The sequence below is a fragment of the Pan troglodytes genome, chromosome 6 (assembly GCF_028858775.2).
Source record: "Pan troglodytes isolate AG18354 chromosome 6, NHGRI_mPanTro3-v2.0_pri, whole genome shotgun sequence".
Taxonomy (NCBI): Eukaryota; Metazoa; Chordata; class Mammalia; order Primates; family Hominidae; genus Pan; species Pan troglodytes.
The window spans coordinates 33,572,602-33,596,178 of NC_072404.2; the positions used below are offsets into that span (position 1 = coordinate 33,572,602).

At 34.1% G+C, this 23,577-nt stretch overlaps 1 protein-coding gene across 15 annotated transcripts in view; it reads left to right on the forward strand.

Moving 5' to 3' along the window:
- TAX1BP1 (Tax1 binding protein 1) overlaps positions 1-23,577 on the forward strand; it is an 89,914-nt gene that overhangs the window by 33,373 nt on the left and 32,964 nt on the right. For 8 of the 15 annotated variants that reach the window (NM_001280442.1, XM_009452503.5, XM_016956798.4 and 5 more), the window contains 6 exon segments: positions 12,974-13,122; positions 13,210-13,300; positions 15,233-15,418; positions 19,815-20,039; positions 20,874-21,020; positions 22,131-22,254. In NM_001280442.1, coding sequence (NP_001267371.1) covers positions 12,974-13,122; positions 13,210-13,300; positions 15,233-15,418; positions 19,815-20,039; positions 20,874-21,020; positions 22,131-22,254 — 922 coding nt within the window. 15 annotated transcript variants of the gene reach the window in all.

Sequence of the window (23,577 nt, forward strand, 5' to 3'; positions counted from 1 at the left end):
TCTCCATTTTAATCAAGCATGCCTGCTGGGCAGCTACAACTCCAGACTTTCAAACTGGTCTGGTTGGATGGCTTATAAAATCTGTGACATTTCTTGGCACTTGTTTTAAATCTGTTCCATGGTGTGAATCCTATAGTAGTTCTAGAGGTCTTCTATTTGAGGTACTGAGTATATAAACTGTTGAATATCTGAAAGATTGTTCTGATGTATCATCTATAATTTCATTTAAAGTTTTGTAATGGATTCTCCATGTAATAAGCAGAGACCTTCATTTTCTTCATAATAGGAGAAATTTATTGCATTTCCATTATTTTATAAAATAATATGACTAGCTTATTACCTATTCCATACTTGACAAAAAATAAAAGTGAATTAAATTCTGTAATTGTTTATTAATAAAATTTTTCATCTTTTATCACATTGACTTTTATCACTCTAAAGTGCTCTAATAATTAAAACTAAATGAAATTCTGATAATTACAATTCTTTAACTTGGTAAATTAAAAGAATTGGATATGTTGGGATTATTACAACAGATTGGTTTAAATTATGTGTTTGTTTTTAATGTTATTTTATGAAATTGGCTGCTTGAAGGAATAAACTAGGATTACAAAGTAGATTAAAACTAAAACAAGATAATGTTTATAAATTGAGAAACAATAAATTACATATTGTATTTCCCCTAGATTTTTGTGGTATCTACTTCATTATTCATGTACATCCTAGATTTAAAAAGTAACTCTATTATTAAGGATAATTTTCCATTCCTTTCTGGTTCAACTGTAAGGGAAGATTTCTCCCCTCCTCTCTTGAAAAAGGCTCATTAATAAAAATAACTCATATAACACTTAATAAAAGCCAGATGGTGATTTGAGTGCTTTACATATGTTAGCTAACTTCGTCCTGTGAAGTAAGCAGTATCGTCTGCATTTTTCAGAGGTAGCACAGAGAGGCTACTTACTTGTCCGTGATTGCACAGTTAGTTAGTAAGTGATAGAAGCTAGCAGTATGGCTCCAGTCCGTGCTTTTAACCACTGCTCTATACTTCTGAGGGCCAAAGATGTGAGCTGATCTAATTGATTATTTTTCAAAACAGCTTTATTGAGATGTCATTTGTGTATCATAAAGTTCACCAGTTTATACAATTCAATGGATTTTAATGTATTTACAAAATCATGCAACCATTACCATAGTCTAATTTAGGAACAAATTCATCCCCAAAAGAAAGCTTTTACTTACTTGTGGTTACTCTACCGTTTACCTTCTGATTGCTTCCCCCAGTCCCAGACAGCCACTAATTGAAATTTCTGTATCTATGGATTTGTGTATTTTGGACATTTCACATGAATGGAATCATATAATATGTGGCCTTTGTGACTGGCTTATTTCACTTAGCATAATGTTTTCAAGGTTCATCCATGTTGTAATATATATTGTTAATTCACTCCTTTTATTGCCAAATAATCTATTGTACTGATGAGTATTTTTTGAAACCCCATCTTTACATTTATCAAAGACTTCTGTGAAAATTAGCAGTTTGTGTGTTTCATTGTGTTCTTGTTTGTATTTTGGAGTGCTAGATACATATTGGAAATTGAAAGAGTTAAAACTGAGGCTCAGAGAACCAGTGATTTTGAATCTTGTTTTTCAAATAGGAGTAAAAAGAGCTGTGCCTCTGTTAAGTTTTTCAGTTAATTTAGCTTATAATTTTTTTGGAGCCTAAACTATGAATTGAGTTTTTTTCATATAATTGTATTTTCAACTTGAATAATAAGATGGATATGATGTACTTCAAGGCATTTTTGAACTATATTTTAGAATATTAAAGTAATAATATTGCCAAAACAATGTAATGGAGAATGTTACAAACTGTTAAATGTATTCATACTGTTTTGATTCTTAAGTTTCACAAACTGGGTAGGAGACATCACCAGGTATTTGGGAAGTATCATAGGTATGGGAGTGAGAGAATGTGCAAGATCTCTTCTCTGGTTAGTGTGGACCTCTTAAGCTATCTTTATCTTTTTGGCTGTTTCTTCTCTAAAACGTAAAGATATTTTGTGTTGTTGTAGAGTGACAGCATATACTGCAAAGAATAACTTGTCATTAGATAGAGTTTTCCTTTTTATTCTCATTGAAATAAGGTGGTCACTTAGTTTTTCTGAGTTCAGGCTTCCTCATGGATAAGTCGTCTAGTTAACAAGTGGCAAAGTTGAGAACCTGAAAACCCAAGCTAGGTGTTTTTGTTACTATATTACAATGGCTTATAATAACAGATACAAGTATAGTATGTCTCTTTATTCATCAAGTATTTGTGGAATAAATAGATAACAATGAGTTTTGGGGCTTGTGGCATTCTGACCAGCTTTAATTGTAGTCAAAAGAAGGGTCTGAAGGTGACGTTTTATTTGGAATATGGGATTTTATGGTCTTGAAAAAGGATTTAAAAAAACATATATTTAAAAACTATCATTCTTGGACAGTCCTGGTTTACTATATGTGAGCTATTTACAATGTTTTCTTTTTATGCATCTTTAGTGTTTTTCTGTGGCCTTCCAGTTCTTTTAAGAAGTTTTAAAAAAGCACTATTTTGTACTTTATCATTTTATAAATATTGTGGGTATTCTGCTATTTAAAGGGATGAAAATACCAGTTTTTAACAGCTAACAAATGAATTGAAAGATTTTGTATTACTAAAACTCAGCAGTCATTTGTCTCCCTCTAGCGATCACATAACTGTGCCACATTGCCCATTTACTTACCATGTTTTGATTGAAAACCAGAAAAAAGAAGTTTAATACCTTTTAAATTATGTTGCACATTTTATGGAATTTGGTTTACATTTATTTAAGATTGTCCTGATTATAATTTTAATAGAAAATCAGTAGTTCCTGCAAAGATTTTGGGAAGCCTTTAATATCTTGCTTCATTGAGCCTGAGAAGCCATGGTGATACATCATTACCGCCAGGAAAAAAATAATCCAAGTAAACTAAGACATACCGTTGATTGTAAGATGCATCTCCATTTCAGAAAGGATAAATTGTGGGAAAAAATCAGCATATAGTTTTAGTACAGTAATGTAATGTCTTTGTGGATATTAGTCATTGAAATGGTTTTCTCATTTATAGAAGAAATTTTTCTTATCAGGATATACTAGGACACATAATGGTATGGTTAGATGAAACATTGATAATACAATTGAAGGATCATATGTATTAAAAGTTTAAAGTTTAGAATTTTGAGTTGCGGGAACTTAAGTCAAATGGAGTTCTTTCTGATAAATGGAATTTTGTGGTGGTAGCTTTGTAATATGTCACCTTGCTAGGCTGAACTTATTTTCCAGAGTTCTCTTCTCTATAATTTGTTTAGGATGAGACACAAGAGAGATTCTTGCATGAGATTTGAAGGCAGAAGTGAAGCAGCAGCCATTTTTGTAGCTTATACAAGTTGTGGCTTCTCTCCTGGCTCACCTTGTTGGTATGAGGTAGTAGTAGCCAGGCTGCAATTGCCCTACCTTCTGTGGAATCCTCTTTCAGTTTCTCCATCTCTTGGGTTAGGTCTGTCAGGAAGGACCCCAGCATGCTCAAGACATCTTGAGACTATCAGGGTCAGAATAAAAACCAACATGGACTTCAGTTTTCAGTCCGTTCTGGTGGGCTTCATCTGGTGATTGTGGATCCTATTTTCTTCTTGCTTTTCCCACTTTATAATGTCTTTCTTGATTGCCTGCCTTACACAAACTAGTTCCAGCTTCTACAGTTACACAAGATCAAATCTCTTAGTGTCTCTCTCAGTCTGTCTGTTCGTCTGTCTGTCTTTCTCTCTCTCCCCAGCTGTTTGCTTATCTGGTCAAGCACTGACTGATAAATTTACCATGGTATATAATTCTTAGGGAGATTTTATGCAATTTCAAATTTGAAATTCTAGTAATGTAAATTAACATTTAGGAAATTGAATTAACCATTTTCCCTTCAAAATGGTAGTGGTACCTTTTGGAGTACTTAAGTATTCTTCAGTGTATTGTAAGTAATTTTAAGGATTCTTATAAAGAACCAACCTGGTAAAATGCATAGATAAAGGTTTCTGTCTGGTATAATTTTCCTTCTACCTGAAAGGACTTTCTTTAACATTTTTGTAGTGCAGGTCTTCTGTTGATGAATTTGTTCAACTTTTGTATGTTAGGAAAAGTCTTATTTTACCTTTAGTTTTAAAAGAGATTTTTGTTGTGTATAGAATTCTAGATAGATAGTTTTTGTATTTGAGTATTTTAGAAATGTGGTTCTTCTCACGTTTATTGTTTTTGATGAGAAATTCAGTGTCATTGGTATTTTTCTTCCTTTATATTTAATGTGTTTTTTTCCTCTTACTATTATTAAGATTTACTCTTTATCATTGAATTTAAGTGGTTATGTTGTGTCCTCTTTATTTTCTTTATTTTTTATGCTTGGGGTTCAGTGACCTTTTTATATCTGTATACTTACAGTTTTCATTAAATTTTGAAAATTGTAGGCCATTATTTCTTCAGCTGTTTTTTCTGTCTTTCCTCTTCTTCAGGGACTCGAGTACACATATGTTTTGTTGCTTAAAGTTGTTTCACAGTTCACTTGTGCTTTTTTTTTTTCACTCGTGCTTTTTTTTTTAAGTCCCTTTTCTCTCTGTTTCATTTTAAATAGTTAAATTTTATTTGTCTCCAAGTTCACTAATCTTTTCTTTGCAATATTTAATCTGCCATTAGTCCCATCCAGTATATATATATTTTTTATCTCAGACATTGTTGTTTTCATTCCTAGAAGTTTGATTTGAGTCTTTTTCATGTCTTTCATGTTTCTATGTGTTTACTGTGTTCAATTTTCTTCTAGCTTCTTGAACATATGGAATACACATGTTTAAATGTCCGTTCATTAACTTGATCATCTGGCTCATTTCTGTATCAGTTTTGATTGATTGGCTTTTCTACTCATTATGGGTTATATTTTTCTGCCTCTCTGCATGCCTAGTAATTTTTGATTGGATGTCATATATTGTGAATTATACCTTGCTGGGTGTTGGGATATTTTTTATATTCCTAAAAATATTCTTGAGCTTTGTTCTGGGATGTGGTTTAATTACTTGGCAACAGTTTGATCTTTTTGAGCCTTGTTTTCAAGCTTTGTTTGGTGGTACCAGAGCAGCATTTAGACTGGGGTTACTCTCTCCCCACTACTGAGGAAAGACCCTTCTTTCAATTAGAGAATACTGTAATTGTTCTCCCATGAATTATGAGTTTTTCCACTCTGGCTGGTAGGAATAACCACTATTCCTGGCCCTTTTTGAGTTCCAGGCACTGTTCCCTATAGTCCTTTTTGGGTGATTCTTTCTCCAGCCTGGGTTAATTTCCTTACATGCATATGCTGATCACTAATCAGCTCAAGACTTGAGGGGGACTCCTTGCAGATCTCTCGAGTTCTTTTTCTACATGATTCTTCTCTGGTACTCTCTCCTGAAACTATTCTCCTTAGCTTTCCTAGACTCTCAGTTTCTCTCCATAACTCAGGGAGACCACTGGATTCTGCCTGAGTTTGCCTCTTTGCCCTGTGGCCTTAAAAGTCTCTCTAGACAGTAATAAGCTGGAGCAGTTATAGAGGTGACCTCTGTTGTTTCTTTTCTTTCAGGGATCACTGACCTTTTATCCTGATGTCCAGTGGCTTGAGAGCTGTTCTTCATTCAGTTTTTTAGTTTTCAGGTGGTAGAGTTCATTTGGTTCTTGTTACTTTATCTTGGCACTATTTTAGTTGCATCTAATTGTGTGTTTTAGAGTTGCTATCAGGAGAAATGTTTATTTAGAGGAGCCAAGATATTCTTTCTCAAGTGATTTGAATTATCTGGTATTCTAGGTACCCAGGTTTAAAAGCCTGTATGGTTTTTCTGCACGTATTTGGCATTCTGTTCTTAGTTTTCTATTCCATGGTACTCAAAGTAGCTGGTTCAGAAACTTTGTTACTGGTCTGTGTTGGAATGAAAAATGTACACTGCAATGTATGTAAATGCATTACTTTCTTCACTGGGAATGTATTGCTATGAAAAGCTGTTAGGTGAACCCAACAGTGTGGTTAGTGATGTAGTTGATTTATATTTTGTACAAGTGTCTTGTCTTGATATAGCCTGGTAACTGTCGGTGGTCTAGTACTGTTCGCCTAGTCACACTCTTGAGTAGCTGCTTGTACTTTATATTACGTAGTTTAACAAACGTGGACTTTTATTTAATATGCTTTTTATTGTACTCAAGAATATAGATAGGTTCTGTAAGATTGTATCCAGGATTATTCAGTTGCAGATATAAAAGAAAGCAAGCATCCAAAAGCCAACCTATATTAACTTCAGTTACCTTGATTTTTAAAAAACGTATACAATTGGCCAGGTACGGTGGCTCACGCCTGTAATCCCAGCACTTTGGGAGGCTGAGGTGGGTGGATCACAAGGTCAAGAGATCGAGACCATCCTGGCCAACATGGTGAAACCTCATCTCTACTAAAAATACAAAAATTAGCTGGGTGTGGTGGCGCGCACCTGTAGTCCTGCTACTCGGGAGGCTGAGGTAGGAGAATTGCTTGAACCTGCGAGGTGGAGGTTGCAGTGAGCCAAGATCATGCCACTGCACTTCAGCCTGGCAACAGAGTGAGACTCCGTTTCAAAAAAAAAAAAAAAGTATACAATTTGGATGGTTTTTTGTATATTTATAGAGTCATGCCACCATCACCACAATTTAATTTTAGGATGTTTTTTATCACCCTGCAAAGAAACCTTGAGTCCATTAACAGTCACTCCTTACATACCCCTGTCTCCAGCCCTAGGTAACCATGAGTCTACTTTCTCTATCTCTATATTTGCCTTTTTGTTTATATTTGTGTAATGATTTTGAGGTTCATCCATAGATCAGTACTTTGTTTCTTTTTATTGCTTAATAATATTCTATATCTTGATGTAAAATTTTCTTTTTAAAATATAGAGACAAGGCCTCACTATGTTTCCCAGCTGGCCTCAGACTCCTGGACTCCAGCCATCCTCTCACCCCAGCCTCTCAAGTAACTGGGACTACAGGTGTGCACCACTGTGCTTGGCTCATATCTAGATTTTTGATTTTTGAGGCAAATATCTTGAGGCACTTTCTGACAAGTGCTTTACTGTTTTGAGATCCTCTACCATATGTATTTGTTGCCCTTCAAATTGGCTGTTTTTGGATTAAGTGTACTCAGTATCATAGCAGTGTTTGAACTAGCTTTGTAATTTCCCTATTTTTGGCTTTTAGTTGCTACATTTTCTCTTCAAGATTCAGATATTTAAAGTAATTTACAATAGTAGTTGAATTTGGGTATGATCAGTGATGCATATCTTATACTTTATTACATAGCCAATTTAATTTTTTGTCTTAAGGGCAGTGTATCAGATGAGTTACTTGATTTGAATACTAGTCAGGGATAAATAATGAATTAGAGTGAAGACAAAGAAACCCAACAGTGTAAAGTTTTTGTTGTTCTTAATATAACAGTCTATGTCATAAGTCATTGAAGTCTGGGGAGGGGATCGCAGATTTGCTTTGCATGATTATTCAGGGGCCTTGTTACCTTTTATATCATTCCACTGCCCACCCTTAGATTCCTAGAGAATGTATGTCTTCGTGATAGAAACTTGGTCACTGACATATCCTGGTTTCAGCTGGATGAAAGGGGAAAGAGATCTTAGACAAGGCATGATCAATAGTGTAAGTTATAGAGGTGGAAGTAATATATATCATTTCATTTATATTTAACTGATGATAATTTAGATGACTATAATGCATTGCAAGAGAAGCTGGGAATACAGTGTAGTTGGGCAGTGATATGTAGTTACTGTGGTTGAAAGGAGGTCATAATTTGGCAGACAACCAGCAGTCTCTGCCACAACACACAACACCAATATAGTAGTCTTTGAATTTAGCAGTTTGTGAATGAGATCTGGAAATTATCTTTGGAGAGTATCTTATAACTTAATCTATTTATTAGTACCACTGTTAAGAAAGGTCATATCAAGAGTAGATAAAAATCAAATTACCAAAATTTCAGTACCTCAATTATTAAAATTTTCAGTTATTATTTTAGAAAACTTTTGTTTAAAGATATTGGAAAGTTGAAATCATTCTCAGTTCTTCCATTTACTAGCTGTGTAACCTTTGATAAACTACTTAACTTCTCTGTGGCTCACTTTTCTCATGTGAACGAGCCTTATAGTCGTTCCTAATTCTTAGGCCATGTGCTCATCAAATGAGAATGTATTATACATAAAGCACATAGCATTTCCTACACAGTAGCTCTCAAGATAGCTGTTATTGTTATCATAGCATTAGGTACCTGGTTTTGGACAGAGGCAGTTTAAGGCATTTAGTATCTAATACATGGAATTGCCAAAAACCAGTTTTGAATTTATGATCTCATTGAATTTGTTTTTGTTTGTTTTTGCCAATTGTCATCAAGAAAAGATACAAAAGGCTTAATTTTAATACATGGGGTGATGATTATAACTTATGTATACATAGCAATATATTTCTTTCAAGCCAATTACTTTAATTTTGTACCTGCTTTACAAAGTAATAGTTTTAAGAAACTCATAATATATTATTTCTACAATATATTTATATACTTTTAAACCCATAATTTTTGTATTGATAAGTACAGAACTGTACAATGAAGCATTTTCATAGTTTATTTCATAAGACTACATCATTGAGTAGTTCCCATTCAGTTTAATTAAAAGGCAATTTTAAGTAAAGTTATACTACCCTAAATTTTTGTACTTATTCCCTAACTCTTTAAAAATGTATATGAAACCTAATGTTAAAAAAAAATCACTAGTCTATGGAATAAATTCATATTCAGGAAATAATTTAGACACTAATATATTTGTAGCCTGTCTCTCTTCCCCCTCCTCTCCACTCCAACCACAAAAATAGTGCTTGGATCTGTTATTTTCTATAAAAGTTGAATTTAAGTACATTTGTTCATAGCAGATTTTTCAGTGAATTGAAGGTAGCCCTCATCACATTTTTTACTATAGTCATGCACCACTTAACAATGGGGATATGTTCTTAGAAATGTGTTGTTAGATGATTTCCTCTTTGTGCAAACATCATAGAGTGTACTTACACAAACCTAGATAGTATAGCCTACTGCGCACCTAGGCTATATGGTATAACCTGTTGCTCCTAGGCTACAAACCTGTACAGCATGTTAGTGTACTGAATACTGTAGGTAGTTGTAACACGTGGTAAATATTTGTGTATCTAAACATATCTAGACATCTTAGAAAAGGAAAGGTACAGTAAAAATATTGTATAAAATGTAAAATTTGTTATACCTGTATAGGGCATTTACCACAAATGGAGCTTGCAGGACTGACAGTGCTCTAGGTTATTCAGGGAGTGAGTAGTGAGTGAATGTGAAGGCCCAGGGCATTGCTGTACACTACTGTAGATTTTATAAATATTGTATACTTAGACTACACTAAATTAATTAATTAATTATTTTTTTTTTTGAGACGGAGTCTTACTCTGTTGCCCAGGCTGGAGTACAGTGCAGTGGCGTGATCTCGGCTCACTGCAACCTTCAGCTCCTGGGTTCAGGTGATTCTTGTGCCTCAGCCTCCGGAGTAACTGGGATTACAGGTGCGCGCCACCACACCTGGCTGATTTTTATGTTTTTAGTAGAGACAGGGTTTCACCATGTTGGCCAGGCTCTCGTACACCTGACCTCAGGTGATCTGCCCGCCTCGGCCTCCCAAAATGCTGGGATTACAGACATGAGCCACCGCACCTGGCCAGACTACACTAAATGTATAAAATATTTTTTTCTCCAAAAATAAATTAACCTTAGCTCACTGTAACATTTTCACTCTCTTTTTAAAAACTTTTTGATTCTTTTGAAATAACATTTAGCTCAAAACACAAACATGTACAGCTGTGCAAAAATATTCTTTCTTTGTATCCAAATTCCATAAGCTTTTTTCCATTTTAAAAACTTTTTGTTTTCTTTTCTTGTTTTATTTTATTTTATTTTTTTGAGATGGAGTCTTGCTCTGTCGCCCAGGCTGGAGTGCAGTGGCATAATCTAGGCTCATTGCAACCTCCACGTCGTGTGTTCAAGCAATTCTCCTGCTTGAGTAGCCTCTCAAGTAGCTGGAACTACAGGCACACACCACCACGCCCAGCTAATTTTTTTTTTCTTTGGTATTTTTAGTAGAGATGGGATTTCACCATGTTGGCCAGGCAGGTCTTGAACTACTGACCTCAGGTGACCCACCCACCTAGGCCCCCCAAAGTGCTGGGATTACAGATGTGAGCTGCCATACCGGCCAAATATTATATTTTTGTCTGGTGGATTTGTAGAAACCAGAGAAGATGTCTTTATAGTCTGTGTAGCTGTCATCATAACTTGGTATTATAGTTGATTTCAAAATTAGGTGTTTGAGAAAAGCCAGATTAAGTAAAATGAGTGATATTTGATTTAAAATCTGACTAGCAATTTTCATAAATAATCGTTTTGTCAATAATTTGTTATTTAAAGTGTTCAGGTGCTAGTTTACTAAATTTTACTCTGTGTATGTGTGAATCTAGAATACCATACCTTTTTTCTAGATAATTGTTAGTGATACTGTATCTGGTTTCTTCATATGCTTTTGTTTATAATCAGAATTTTATTTTTTAACATGAGAATAAATGTGCTCTGTTATTTTAAATACTTTTAAAATGTGTTTAGCCACCTAGATGAATGATTCATAATCTTTTTATCTGGTTATTCATATGTGAGAGTTATGACTTGTGGGAATTGGTAATAGTGGCTCATGGAAACAGTGATTTTTTTAGTTTAGGAGTGGGAGGAAAGTCCCTGCATGAATCTGAAGTACTCAAGTCTCTTTATCTCCCTTTGCCCCAATTTTTATGATTGTTTTCATATCGGCGTACAATGTAGCAGGCTTAATTATCTGATGGAGGTTTTCTTTGTTTTAATATTAGAATTATGATGTCCTTTTGGCATGATTTACAAATGACCAAAAGTGTTTTAGAAAAATTGTCTTTTAGATTTTATCTTTTAAAGTTAATTTTTGAAAGCATGATTCCTAGTTGTTTGAAATGGCAAAGCTCTTAGCTTTTTCATGTTAAGAATGACTGAGCCACATTGAAGATGCTTATGCTTAACTCAGACATGAAAACTACAGGCCTGAAGAATAATCCTTACTTTATCGTTTTCATGTGTTTTGAAAGGAGGCTTGGATGCTGGGAAGCTATCAGGTGCCTTTATGGGCACCAGAGAAAGAGTCTAAGACACTTGTTGTAGTCAGAGTTAATTTATAATTCACCGTAAAGTTAACTGACTCAAAGCAATTAGTTCATGATTTACATTCAGTTGCTAGTGATTTTTTTCTCTTTTCCTATGCATTTTGTAGAATGCTGTATACCCGTTATAGGGCTTCATTACTTACAGGATTGGAAAGTAATTTTGTCCTAGGGAGAAATACTTGGGTTAAATCTGTAGTGTATTTGCAGTGCCAAGAGAGCACTGGTAAAACTAAAAATAAAAAAAAATGTGAACATTATTTAGAAACCTCTCTGGCCATCTTTATAAATCAACAAGACAAATCCTGAAAATGTGCCCAATTTCACAGCAATCATTATGATTGCAGAGGAAATAAATATTATTTGTTTTTTCTCTGGTATTATGGCATTGGAACCAAAAAAGCATTTTGTACAACAGTTTTTGGTTAGTGTTACAAATTCAGTCAGACAAACATTTGCTTTGACCAAAAATAAATCAATAGGGTGTATCTGACTTTTAGAAAATAATGTAGCAATGTTCATACTCTAGCAAGATATTTAAAATGATATTCTATCAATAAAATACTTGGGTGAGTTCTTTTATGTGAATTAAAGTGAATTATAAATACTATATAATCTTTCATACTTATAACTTGGCAGAACGGTGATTTTTTTAGTTTTTGATGCTGGGTAGGTAAGTCTGTTTTGGGGAGAAATTTTAAAATTGTTCTTTAATAAAAATAATTTTATCTTAATTTACCAATTCTTTTATAGTATAGTTTTCTATAACAAAGCACCTCCCTATATACACTGTTATATTTGAGTCTTATGAATTGTCCATTTAAAGTAGAATATTCCAAGTAGAAATTCAATTCAACATTCAATTTGTTGCACTTACTACCTCTTTTATATTTGTCTTAGTGTCTTTGAATATTTGTTTAGGCCTCTGAGTCACACTGGCAAGAAGATTAGGAACATGGCTTTAGGCATATGTTAGTGCTTTGATGGCAGTTAGTGACCTGTGCTAGAAAAAGTGGGTGTTAACCTTGATGGTGTCGTGTAAGACTTGATATGTCGTGACTAATTTTTAAAATTTTTTTCTCATTTTTCTTGCCTGCCCCCTGGTGGAGAAAAGTTAGTAAACTCAACATACAGGGTACATGAAAAGTCTGAAGGTGGGGGGAAAATGTATATAAAAAAACTAATCGTTGGTCATGCCTGTAGTCCCAGCACTTTTGGAGGCCGAGGCAGGAGGATTGTTTGAGCCCAGGAGTTTCAGCCTGGGTGACATGGCAAAACCCTGTCTCTATTTAAAAAAAAAAATTAGCCAGGCGTGGTGGTGGGTGCCTGTAGTCCCAACTACCTGGGAGGCTGAGGTGGGAGGATCACCTGAGCTGTGATTGTGCCACCATACTGCAGCCTGAGTGACAAAGTGAGACCCCAAACAAAAAACAAATTATCGATTAATTTAGTATATGAAAATTTAAATATATGTTATCATTTCAGGTTTTATAGTCTTAGCTTCTCAAATTTGGAGGGAACAAATGTGGGATTAAAATTCTAAGAATACATAGTTTTCTTAAAGATATGCAAATTTGCTTTACTGATTATGTTTCTGTGTTTTCTCAAAATACCTTGTTGTCACTTCTCAGAGTCTTACTGAAGTAACACAAAGCTTAAAAATGGAAAATGAAGAGTTTAAGAAGAGGTTCAGTGATGCTACATCCAAAGCCCATCAGCTTGAGGAAGATATTGTGTCAGTAACACATAAAGCAATTGAAAAAGAAACCGAATTAGACAGGTATTTCTCATGCTTTTAAAAAATAAATTCAATAAAAATTTTAAAACTTTAAAACATTATAATGTTACTTTATTATACCTATCTCAGTTTAAAGGACAAACTCGAGAAGGCACAACATGAAAGAGAAGAACTTGAATGTCAGTTGAAGACAGAGAAGGATGAGAAGGAACTTTATAAGGTAATTTATTTTTTACCATATCTATTGCCTGTTGCTTCAAAAGAAATGACCCCAGAACTTAGGGGCTGTAGGTCAGCAATTTAGGAGCAGCTTAGCTGAGTGGTTCTGGCTCTAGCCTCTTGTGTAGTTGCAGTCAGGATGTTGGCAAGGGCTGCAGTCAGCTAAGGGCTTGATTGGGACTGGAGGGTTTGCTTTCAAGATGGCTTACTCCAGTGGCTTTTGGCAGGAGAACCTTCAGCTCCTCTTGAAGTGGTCTTTTCATAGGCTGCTTGAATATCCTCACAGCATGGCAGCTAGCTTCTCTCAGAGTGAGTGATCCAGGAGAGAGCAAGGAGGAAGTCACAGTCATGTTGTATATCACCCCTAAAAGTTAGTTTTCAGGGAATTAATTTGCTGCTGTTTTAGATACTTAACAGGTAGTGTGTAATAAGTTGAAGAGGTTTAATGGCATTAAGATACTTGTTTATCACAATTCATGTAACTATTTTTCCTTTTTAAGAACATACATATATATATATACACATTGGGGAGAACATTAATTTAGTAATAATCCCATTTTAGAGTTTGACTTTTAGAATATCTTCAGAGATGTCATTTTGTAAAAATATCCTCACTGCTAACAAATCTTGACCGCTTGAAGTTATGAATTTTTTTTTTTTTTTTTGAGATGGAGTCTCGCTCTGTCGCCCAGGCTGAAGTGCAGTGGTGCGATCTCGGCCCACTGCAAGCTCTGCCTCTCGGGTTCACGCCATTCTCCTGCCTCAGCCTCCCGAGGACCTGGGACTACAGGTGCCCGCGACCACGTCCGGCTAATTTTTTGTATTTTTTAAGTGGAGACGAGGTTTCACCATGTTAGCCAGGATGGTCTCGATCTCCTGACCCGCCTCAGCCTCCCAAAGTGCTGGGATTACAGGCGTGAGCCGCCGTGCCCGGCAGTTTTTATTTATTTATTTTTTTAAGCAACCCTGAAATATAGGGTAGTTAGCTTAATTGTCAGTAATGCTGTGGGTGCAAATTGAGACTTATTTTTTTAAGTGGCTCATAAGCATTTCCTGAAGGCAATTCCAGATGAGGAATTTCAAGAACATTCTGAGTTAAGTCCGTTTCTTGTTAAGTCAATTTAATGAGCTGATGATTATGAACATCAGGTAGTGTTTTAAAGTGATGCTGCAAGGGTGTTGGTTGCTGATGTCTTCAGAGAATCAGGAGTTAATATTCTATCCTTGTGAACAGGAATTAGTCCTTCAGCATTCTGTATATTTAAAGAGTAAAGTGCAAGAAGTAAGTTAATTCATTTCTCCTCAGTACTCTTAACTAAAGCAGGATATACTTGATAGTGTACACTACAGGTCTGTATTTATAATTCCAGTTATTGAATTTGATTTGTATGTCTGTTAGGAGCAAATCAGCAATAGCGAAAGTCATGGGAAAATCAATATAATTGGGTTAGTCAACAAATACATTTTTCAGCACATTGAAACTAAATGATATCGTACTTTTCGCCTGCAGAAAATGGAATTGTTTGAGATGTTGTTTTTGAATGTACCCCTTCTAGTTTTCCAGAGTCTTGTCGTGCCAGATTTGAATATGCCAAATAACATAATTTGTTTCCCCAAAAGAACAACCAAATCTATTTGCATTTTTAAAGAGAACCTGAAACCATTAAATCAAAGGAAAAGACTTTAGAGATCAGGTAATGTTGTTAGGGCTTAGAATAATCTCTCTGGAAAATAAAAAAGCTTAGAAAAGCTGTGTTCTGCTCCTGCATGCTTAACTAGTCATTTGGCAGAACCTGGGTCTCCTAAATCCTAGTCTAGTATGTCTTTCCTTCCTTTCGTTGTCTTTGGGTTAGAAATATAATGGTATTTTAAACTTTGACTAACTTAGGTCATGGAGTTAGAATATTCTTGACATTTTCAAACACCATTACAGGTACATTTGAAGAATACAGAAATAGAAAATACCAAGCTTATGTCAGAGGTCCAGACTTTAAAAAATTTAGATGGGAACAAAGAAAGCGTGATTACTCATTTCAAAGAAGAGATTGGCAGGCTGCAGTTATGTTTGGCTGAAAAGGAAAATCTGCAAAGGACTTTCCTGCTTACAACCTCAAGTAAAGTAAGTACTTTTGCTATATGTATTTGAAGATTGTAAAACATACCTATGAAATGTATGCAATATGATTTTCATTTTTAATTCCCCCAAGCTTTTGTTTTAAAAAAGTTCAAACTTACAAAACAGTTGGAAGAACAGAACAATGAATACTAATGTACCCTAAAATATTTTGCCATTCTTTCTCTCCCTCATTTATATGCCTTTTTTTCTGAGCGATGTGAGTTGCAAGTATTATGATAATTTACTCTAAATACTTTAGCATGTCTCCCTTATGAACAAGTGCATTCTTCTTCATAGCCATAACACCATTATCACACCTAAGAATTTAGCATTGATTGAATAATAGTCATTCTCATAGTTAGTTCACATTCAAATTGCCCCAAATGTATTCTTATATAATCTTTAAAATTTTGTGATTCACAGTTAGTCAAAGACTACATATTATTTTGATTGTTGTATTTTGAGTCGGTTTCAGTCTAGAATAGTGTCCCTACACTTTTTATGACATTGATATTTTTGGAGAAGACAGGCTAGTCTGAGAAAATGTTCTATAATCTGGATTTGTCTGTTGTTTCTCATGACTAGATTCAGGTGAGACATTTTTGCAAGAAAAGACATAGATGATGTTTTGTCCATCCTGTTGGAGTCATATCAAAAGTTATATAATGTCAATTTGTTCCGTTCTTGATAATGTTAGGTTTAATAATTTGTTTAAAGTTATACCTACCTGTCTCTATATAGGTGCCTTTCTTTTCTTTCCCTGTTTGTGATTATTAAGCAATCTGTATAAACACCCTGTTCTCCAACAGCCTTTCCCCAATGTTTTTATTGTCCTTTGATGCTCCTCACCTGCATCAGCTATTATGTTGGTAATAATTAATGATAGAAAAATGGTGATTTAAAAAATTCTATTATGCCTTCTACATTTATTTGTAGGTAATCTTTTATCATGAGGACATTCCTGTCACCCCTCCCTCTTTTTTAAATATAACTTTGGACTTACTGATTTTTTGCTGCATATTATGCATAATCATCATTATTCTTTTTCATACCCAAATTGTTCTGAATTTAACCAGGGGAACCTTTTCAAGCCTGCTTTTTTGTCCTGATATGTTCCTATAATGCTTTGAATACTTTCTTGCTTTATGGCACAACTGTATGTTCTAACTTCAGGTTGTTCCCCCAGACCTGATATTACCATTTCTCCAAGAAACTCTGTTTTTTTTAGTAGGTAATGGTATTTTGAAACCAAGAACTGGATCCTATTGCTACTACGGGGCTGCTGCTTTGCACATTCAGTGGGTATTTTGCATCTTTAATTTATATTGATAGCTCCAATTCAGATTTAGTACCTTAGGATTCTTCCTTCCTTTGCTCCATTCCATATTTATATCTCTCTTCTTGCAATGTGAGAACTCTTGTTTCCCAAACATCATTATTACTCATGTGTTTCCATCCAGCCGTACACACCAGTGTTTTCACAATTATTACATCAATGCCACTTCCAACAATAAATGTACTAAATAAAGCTAAGGTATTTTTACATCTCTTTTTTCTTAGAATATGTTTCACTAAGGATGTATAGAAACGCCATGTTCAAAAGTTACTTGAACTATTTTTTTGCATACCTATGTTATAAATTTGTAATATAATTTCATTTGCTTGTATTTAATTTTAATATTTGCTTTTATTCTTCTGTTTGATTTAATTTTATTGTTTGAATATGTAAAAACAGTTGCTTTGTTCAGAAGTCAAAATGATAGAAAAATTTTACTCTGAGGTCTCAATCTCTTCCTTGTTTTTTTAAACCCTTTTCTTACCTATGCCCATAGATAAACATTTTCATAAGTTTCTAGTTTATTCTTATGTTTCTTTTTGTAAAAATAAGCTTATATATGCATGTGTACATGTACATACATACTTCTTTATCCTCTTCGTTCTTAAAAAAGGTAGCGCTACTATACATACCATTTTGCACCTTTTTCTCACTGAACAAAATAAGTTGCTAGTTACTCCATATCAGTTTGTAGAGATCTTCCTCATTTGAAAAAAATGGCCACATAATATTCCATTATATAGATTTACCTTGATTGATTCATTATTTCTTATAATGTTATTTTTAGTAATTTGCTATTAAAAATACTCAGACATAGTTAATGTAATACCTAAAATGTCAGAAGCGCATGACATTTAGAATTAATGGTTAATCCTTGTTACTTTTTAATGTAACAGATTGCCAGTGCAAACATGAGAAGTGTATTTGATTATTTGTTATTTAATAAGATGCTAAAAATTTCTCTAAGCATCTTTTTCCTATTTAAGCAAGACTTCTGTGAGGAAAAGCATAGTTATGGAAGTACCTGAGAAAAATGACTACTAGTTGCTAAAGCTTTTAAAAGATTGTGAAAGTAGTTTGAGGTGATGGTTATAAAAAAATTTAAACAGTACATGAGGATACAAAGTAAAATGTAATCCTCATCCCTTCTCAGATAAGTAAGTTATTATTGAATTTATGAATATACGTATATTTATATTTTAACACAAATTAGAATTTATACATTTTTTCCTTTTAAAAAAATTTATAAATGGATATCTTGCACTATGATACACATGTGGATCTTTTTCATTCATTATAACAACTGCCTAGTATTTCTTCTCTTCATTTAACAACTGTGTAGTATATGTTTTTTGATTGTTTTTGATTGTTTATAGTCTTCAGCTTTTATAAGCATCCTGCAGTAAACATCCTTATAGCAATATGTAGGCACATTTATAATCCGTAGAATAAGTTCTTTCAAGTGGAATTACTGGGTCAATGAGTGTTTAAATTTTGATAGTTATTTTCAAATTACCTTTCAAAAAAATGTTCTATTGATTTTTTTATTCCCACCAAGAGTATATGAGATATGTATTGTTTGTAATGTCTGCACAGACTTTGATTATATAGAGGTAGTATATCATAGTTTATCATAAATTCTCATGTTGGTAGACATTTTAGGTTCTTAATGATTTTTCATTATTTTAGTATTTTATTGAATCCTTGTAAAGCTAAACCTATGTCTATACCCTTTGATAATTTTCTTGGAAACTTATGGAAATAAAATTGCTAGATCAAAAGCTGTGAGAATTTTTAAGGTGCTGATGAATGTTGTAAACATCTGATGAGAAAAGATGCCAGTTACAGTTTATATAAGCCCACCTGTTTGTGAATGTGCCAGTTGCCCTAAACCCATGCAAATATTGGAATGTTACTGTTTTTTTGATCTTTGTTAGTTTGAAAGGTGAATGGCATTTGTTTTAACTTATTTATTTGATTGTTGGTGAGTTGAATTGTTTTACTGCATAATCGCATTTATTTCTTTAGAAAATTTTGTATGTTCATGACTTTTGACTTTTGTTTTGTTTCTCCTTATTGACTAGAAAAGTTATTTATATCAAGTATTATTATACCTTTCTCGTATATTACATATAATTTTCTTCTAGTTCTTTTTCTTCTCCTTTGACATATAGAAGTTGGCAATCTTTTTATGAGTAGATCTATTAGTGTGATGCCTCCGAAGATTTTGTCCATGCCAACACTGCGTAAAATCATCATTTACATTTCCTTCTAAGGGGCTAACAGTTTAGAAACCAATATTGGGTTGCATTTTTTTCCTGATTTTACATTATTTTTAGTACAGAGATTAAAAACAGGAAGTTGAATAAACTAAATTTATTGTGTTTATAATGTTTAAATGTTATAATGTTTAAACATTAATATTAAAGGAAATAATTTCACCATGGCAATTTTAGCTTTTCAAAGATACTTTTAGGTTTGTCAAGCAGTATGAATTACTTTTCATTTTCCCAGTGCCTCGTCTTTACTATTTGTATATCAATATTTTGTTTTTAGAACTAAGGCCTAAATCTGTTCTGTGTTTTTATAATGATATGAAATAGATTTATATTGTATTGGATGTCTCTTAGGGTAGAAAGTAGGAAACATGTTTTAACCAAAATTTTTGGTGTTACAAAGAAGCTTTCGGAATGATTTTTACTGGTAGTCATACAAAATGAGGGTCAGTATTTCTAGCTGGAGAGATTCTGGGGGATGGGATCTTTTGTTTGAGCCTCAGTTTGGGCAGGTCCTTAAGCACTGGGTATGTTGCCTGACTCGCTGTACTTTAGCTTCCTTGTGTATAAAGTAGTAGCAGTGAAACCAAGTACATAGGGTTGTTATAGAGGGAACCTAAAACAAAGTTACTTCTTAAGTTTTTTGTAGGCATATACTCTGTAAGTCATGAGTAGAAAAACCAATATCTAAAATTTTGGCCCTGTTGAAATATGTGCGAAAATTGTTTCTGCTTCTGTTTTTTACTTGAGTGGTTGAATTACAAATATATTTATCTGCTTTCTTCAGGAAGATACTTTTTTTTTAAAGGAGCAACTTCGTAAAGCAGAGGAACAGGTTCAGGCAACTCGGCAAGAAGTTGTCTTTCTGGCTAAAGAACTTAGTGATGCTGTCAACGTACGAGACAGAACGATGGCAGACCTGCATACTGCACGCTTGGAAAACGAGAAAGTGAAAAAGCAGTTAGCTGATGCAGTGGCAGAACTTAAACTAAATGCTATGAAAAAAGATCAGGTAAAGCAAGTTAATTTTGAATTTGCATTTTGATTTAAAAAACCACTATAATCTCACAAAGTAGTAAATTGTGTTAAGATAAGACAGGTCAGATTTCTGCCTTATTTTCAATTTAAAATTTTCATTCCTTTTGTTTAGTCATTGTGACTTCTTGGCTTACAGTTAATGTGTGCTGTAAGGAAAACTTCTGTAAGCAGAATTCTTAATGGTTGGCGAAAGCTGCCCCATTGATTAAATATATTGATGTCAGATATGTATTGTTTTGTCTGGAATTTCTTACTAGCTGTATAAAACAGTATTATGGTTGTTTAAGGGAGTAATAATTGCTCTTCAGGAGGTGGATTATTTTTCTCTAGTTTTTTAAATGAACCTTAGTCCTAAGAATGTAAAACTGGACTTAACAAGAGACCCTATGTTGCTCTGTAGCCAAAATCCCAAAATAAAAAAGTGGCCGGGGACAGTTGCTCACACCTATAACCTCAGCACTTTGGGGGGCTGAGGTGGGAAGATCGCTTGAGCCCAGGAATTCAAGACCAGCCCGGGCAACATAGTGAGACCTCATCTCTAGAAAAATTTTCAAAAATTACCCAGGTGTGGTGGTGTGCAGCTGTAGTCCCAGCTAGTCCAAAGGCTGAGACAAGAGGATTGCTTGAGCCAGGAGGTCAAGGCTGCAGTGAGCCATAATTGGGCCACTGTGTTTCAGCCTGGGTGACAGAGCAAGACTCTGTCTCAAAAACAAAAAAAGAAAAAAGGTAAGATTGAAGTTGGGGTTACTATTAACATTAGGAGGTATCAGATTTTTATTTTTTTCTTAGAATGTTTGTTTCTTTCTAGGACAAGACTGATACACTGGAACACGAACTAAGAAGAGAAGTTGAAGATCTGAAACTCCGTCTTCAGATGGCTGCAGACCATTATAAAGAAAAATTTAAGGAATGCCAAAGGCTCCAAAAACAAATAAACAAACTTTCAGATCAATCAGTAAGTATCATTAAATTTACACATAATAAAATGTGTTGTTAGTATTTTTGTTCGAAAATCAAATTTGTAATATTCCAAATATCAACCTTTTAAATATTATTTATCTCTGCTTGATTTCAAGTCATTGGCCAAATATTGTAATAACTCTTCTTTAAAAAAGTCTGGAATTCTAATTTACTGGACAGCCAACAAAGGAAGCAAGGGCAGTAGCAAGGAAAAAACAGAAAAAAGTCTTCTTTTCTAGATAATTTCCCTCTTAAGTTCTTGATAAATATCTGCCACTCAAAACTCAATACTTATTATTGACTCTTGTGACCATGACATCTATTCTCATTGGAGTTCACCATTAATCATCCCTAGGTCTTAGATGGTGTCTCAGTTGTAATTGGCAAGTTCTTCATACTCATATTATGAAGATTCCTATTCCTATTAGATTAGGAACAGTTAAAGAATGTTAGCTAATTCTTTTTTATTCCATTTGAGAATAGGTAGGTAGATTTGTAATATACCAAAGAAGATGTTTTTGTTTTGAGGTATGTATGTTTCAATGTGGGTCCTTAAACTGTGCTTAAATACAAGGCTTACTATCTGAGGAACTCCTGGAAATGTAGAAGAAACATATTTAAAACCTGAAATTGAAAGTGGTACTATAGCTCTCTTTTACTATGTGATGCATATGATACTTTCCTGGTCCTACTTTTTTAAATCAGAGGAGACAAGCAAGGAATGCATGTAGTAAAGTAGGAAGGCTTTTGTGAAAAAATAAGATACTTTAAGTATGACTCACTCACATGTATGAATTTGGCCTGGGGCCTTTTGAGTACATTATAACTTTGTAGTAGATTTCTGTGAATGACTTATTTTGGTGGTCTTTTGATGAGTTTATAAGAAAAAGCAAAATATAGTATATTTCTTTTGCAACATTTAGGTCGGTTAGCAAAATGATGTGTATAACTTCAGTCTTTGTTGGCTTTTAAAACAAGAGCAGCTTTGTGGACTTCTTAGGATTTCCTAAAGTAATATGTAAAAATATTATTTACTTAGTTACTGCAAGGAGGAAATATAACTAATTCATTGACTCATTTAACAACTTATTAACATTTTGAATAGGCTAATAATAATAATGTCTTCACAAAGAAAACGGGGAATCAGCAGAAAGTGAATGATGCTTCAGTAAACACAGACCCAGCCACTTCTGCCTCTATTGTAGATGTAAAGCCATCACCTTCTGCAGGTAAAAATCTTTTAGACTTTTTGTGTAGGGTGTCCTACATTGAAAAGTACTTATACTGCCTTCTTCCATGTGTAAGAATTTCAGGATGTTCATAAAAATTTTCATGTGATAAGTGAAGGAATTGAGGCAACAAGAAAATAAGAGTATAAATGTAAAATAGAGTCATGCATGTGGTGAATATACACAACATGAATATATAAAATGTGGATGTAAACTAGTAGTTATCTTCTTGAGACTATTCACACATGTTAAAAATGAGCTGGTGCTTGTGAGTACTCATTTGGGCTACATAGGACAAAAGCCACGAATTGAATTTTTACTTTATGTTCCATTAAATCTATGGAATTTTGAAGCATTTTATTTGTGAATTTTAATTTTTAAATTCTGCAGGGGAAAAAAATCCCCTATTCTCATGTTTTCCTATTTATTCATTTATTTTTGGCTGCTTTGGATCAATGGGGGTACTTCTTCCCTTGTCAATGTACCTGTTGGCTGATGAGTTAAGTTTTTATTAGTTGATTAACTTATAGAACAGAATAGAGAGACATAGTGAAAACATTAATAACATGAAAATTTGGATTAACTAGGTTTTCATCTGTCCTGATTTTTTCACTTTTATGTAAATTTGACAGTAATGACGTTAAATACTAGAGAAAGTATATTTTCTTGTTTAGTGTGTGTAGTAATTGATCTTTTAAGTCTTTTTAAATGTAAACATCTTAGACTATTAAATATTAGGTTTATCCCCTGTAGGACAGAATTGAGCCTTCTGTTTCCATGTATCCTCTGTAGTACCTAAAATGGTGTTATAGGGTATTTACTTAATAAAGACTTAGTGGTAATGAAGGGCTAGAAGAATGATTTAAAATGTGTTCTTGGTGGGGTATGGTGGCATGTGCTTGTACTCCTAGCTACTCTGGAAGCTGTGGCAAGAGGATCACTTGAGCCCAAGAGTTTGAGGCTAGCCTGGGCAACATAGTGAGACCCTGGCTTTCAGAGAGGGGAAAGAGAATTCTCAGAGTATGGTTTTCCTACTTACCCTGTCTATTCAGTTATATAAGGAGAACAATTTTTGTGCTGTTTTGGAACTCTTTTTAGCAAATTTTGTTTTGTTTTGTTTTTGAGACAGAGTCTCACTCTGTCCCCCAGGCTGGAGTGCAGTGGCGCGATCTCAGCTCCCTGCAGCCTCTGCCTTCTGGGTTCAAGCAATTCTGCCTCAGCCTCCTGAGTAGCTGGGACTACAGGTGTGTGTCACCACGCCTGGCTAATTTTTTGTATTTTTAGTAGAGACAGGGTTTCACCGTGTTAGCCAGGATGGTCTCG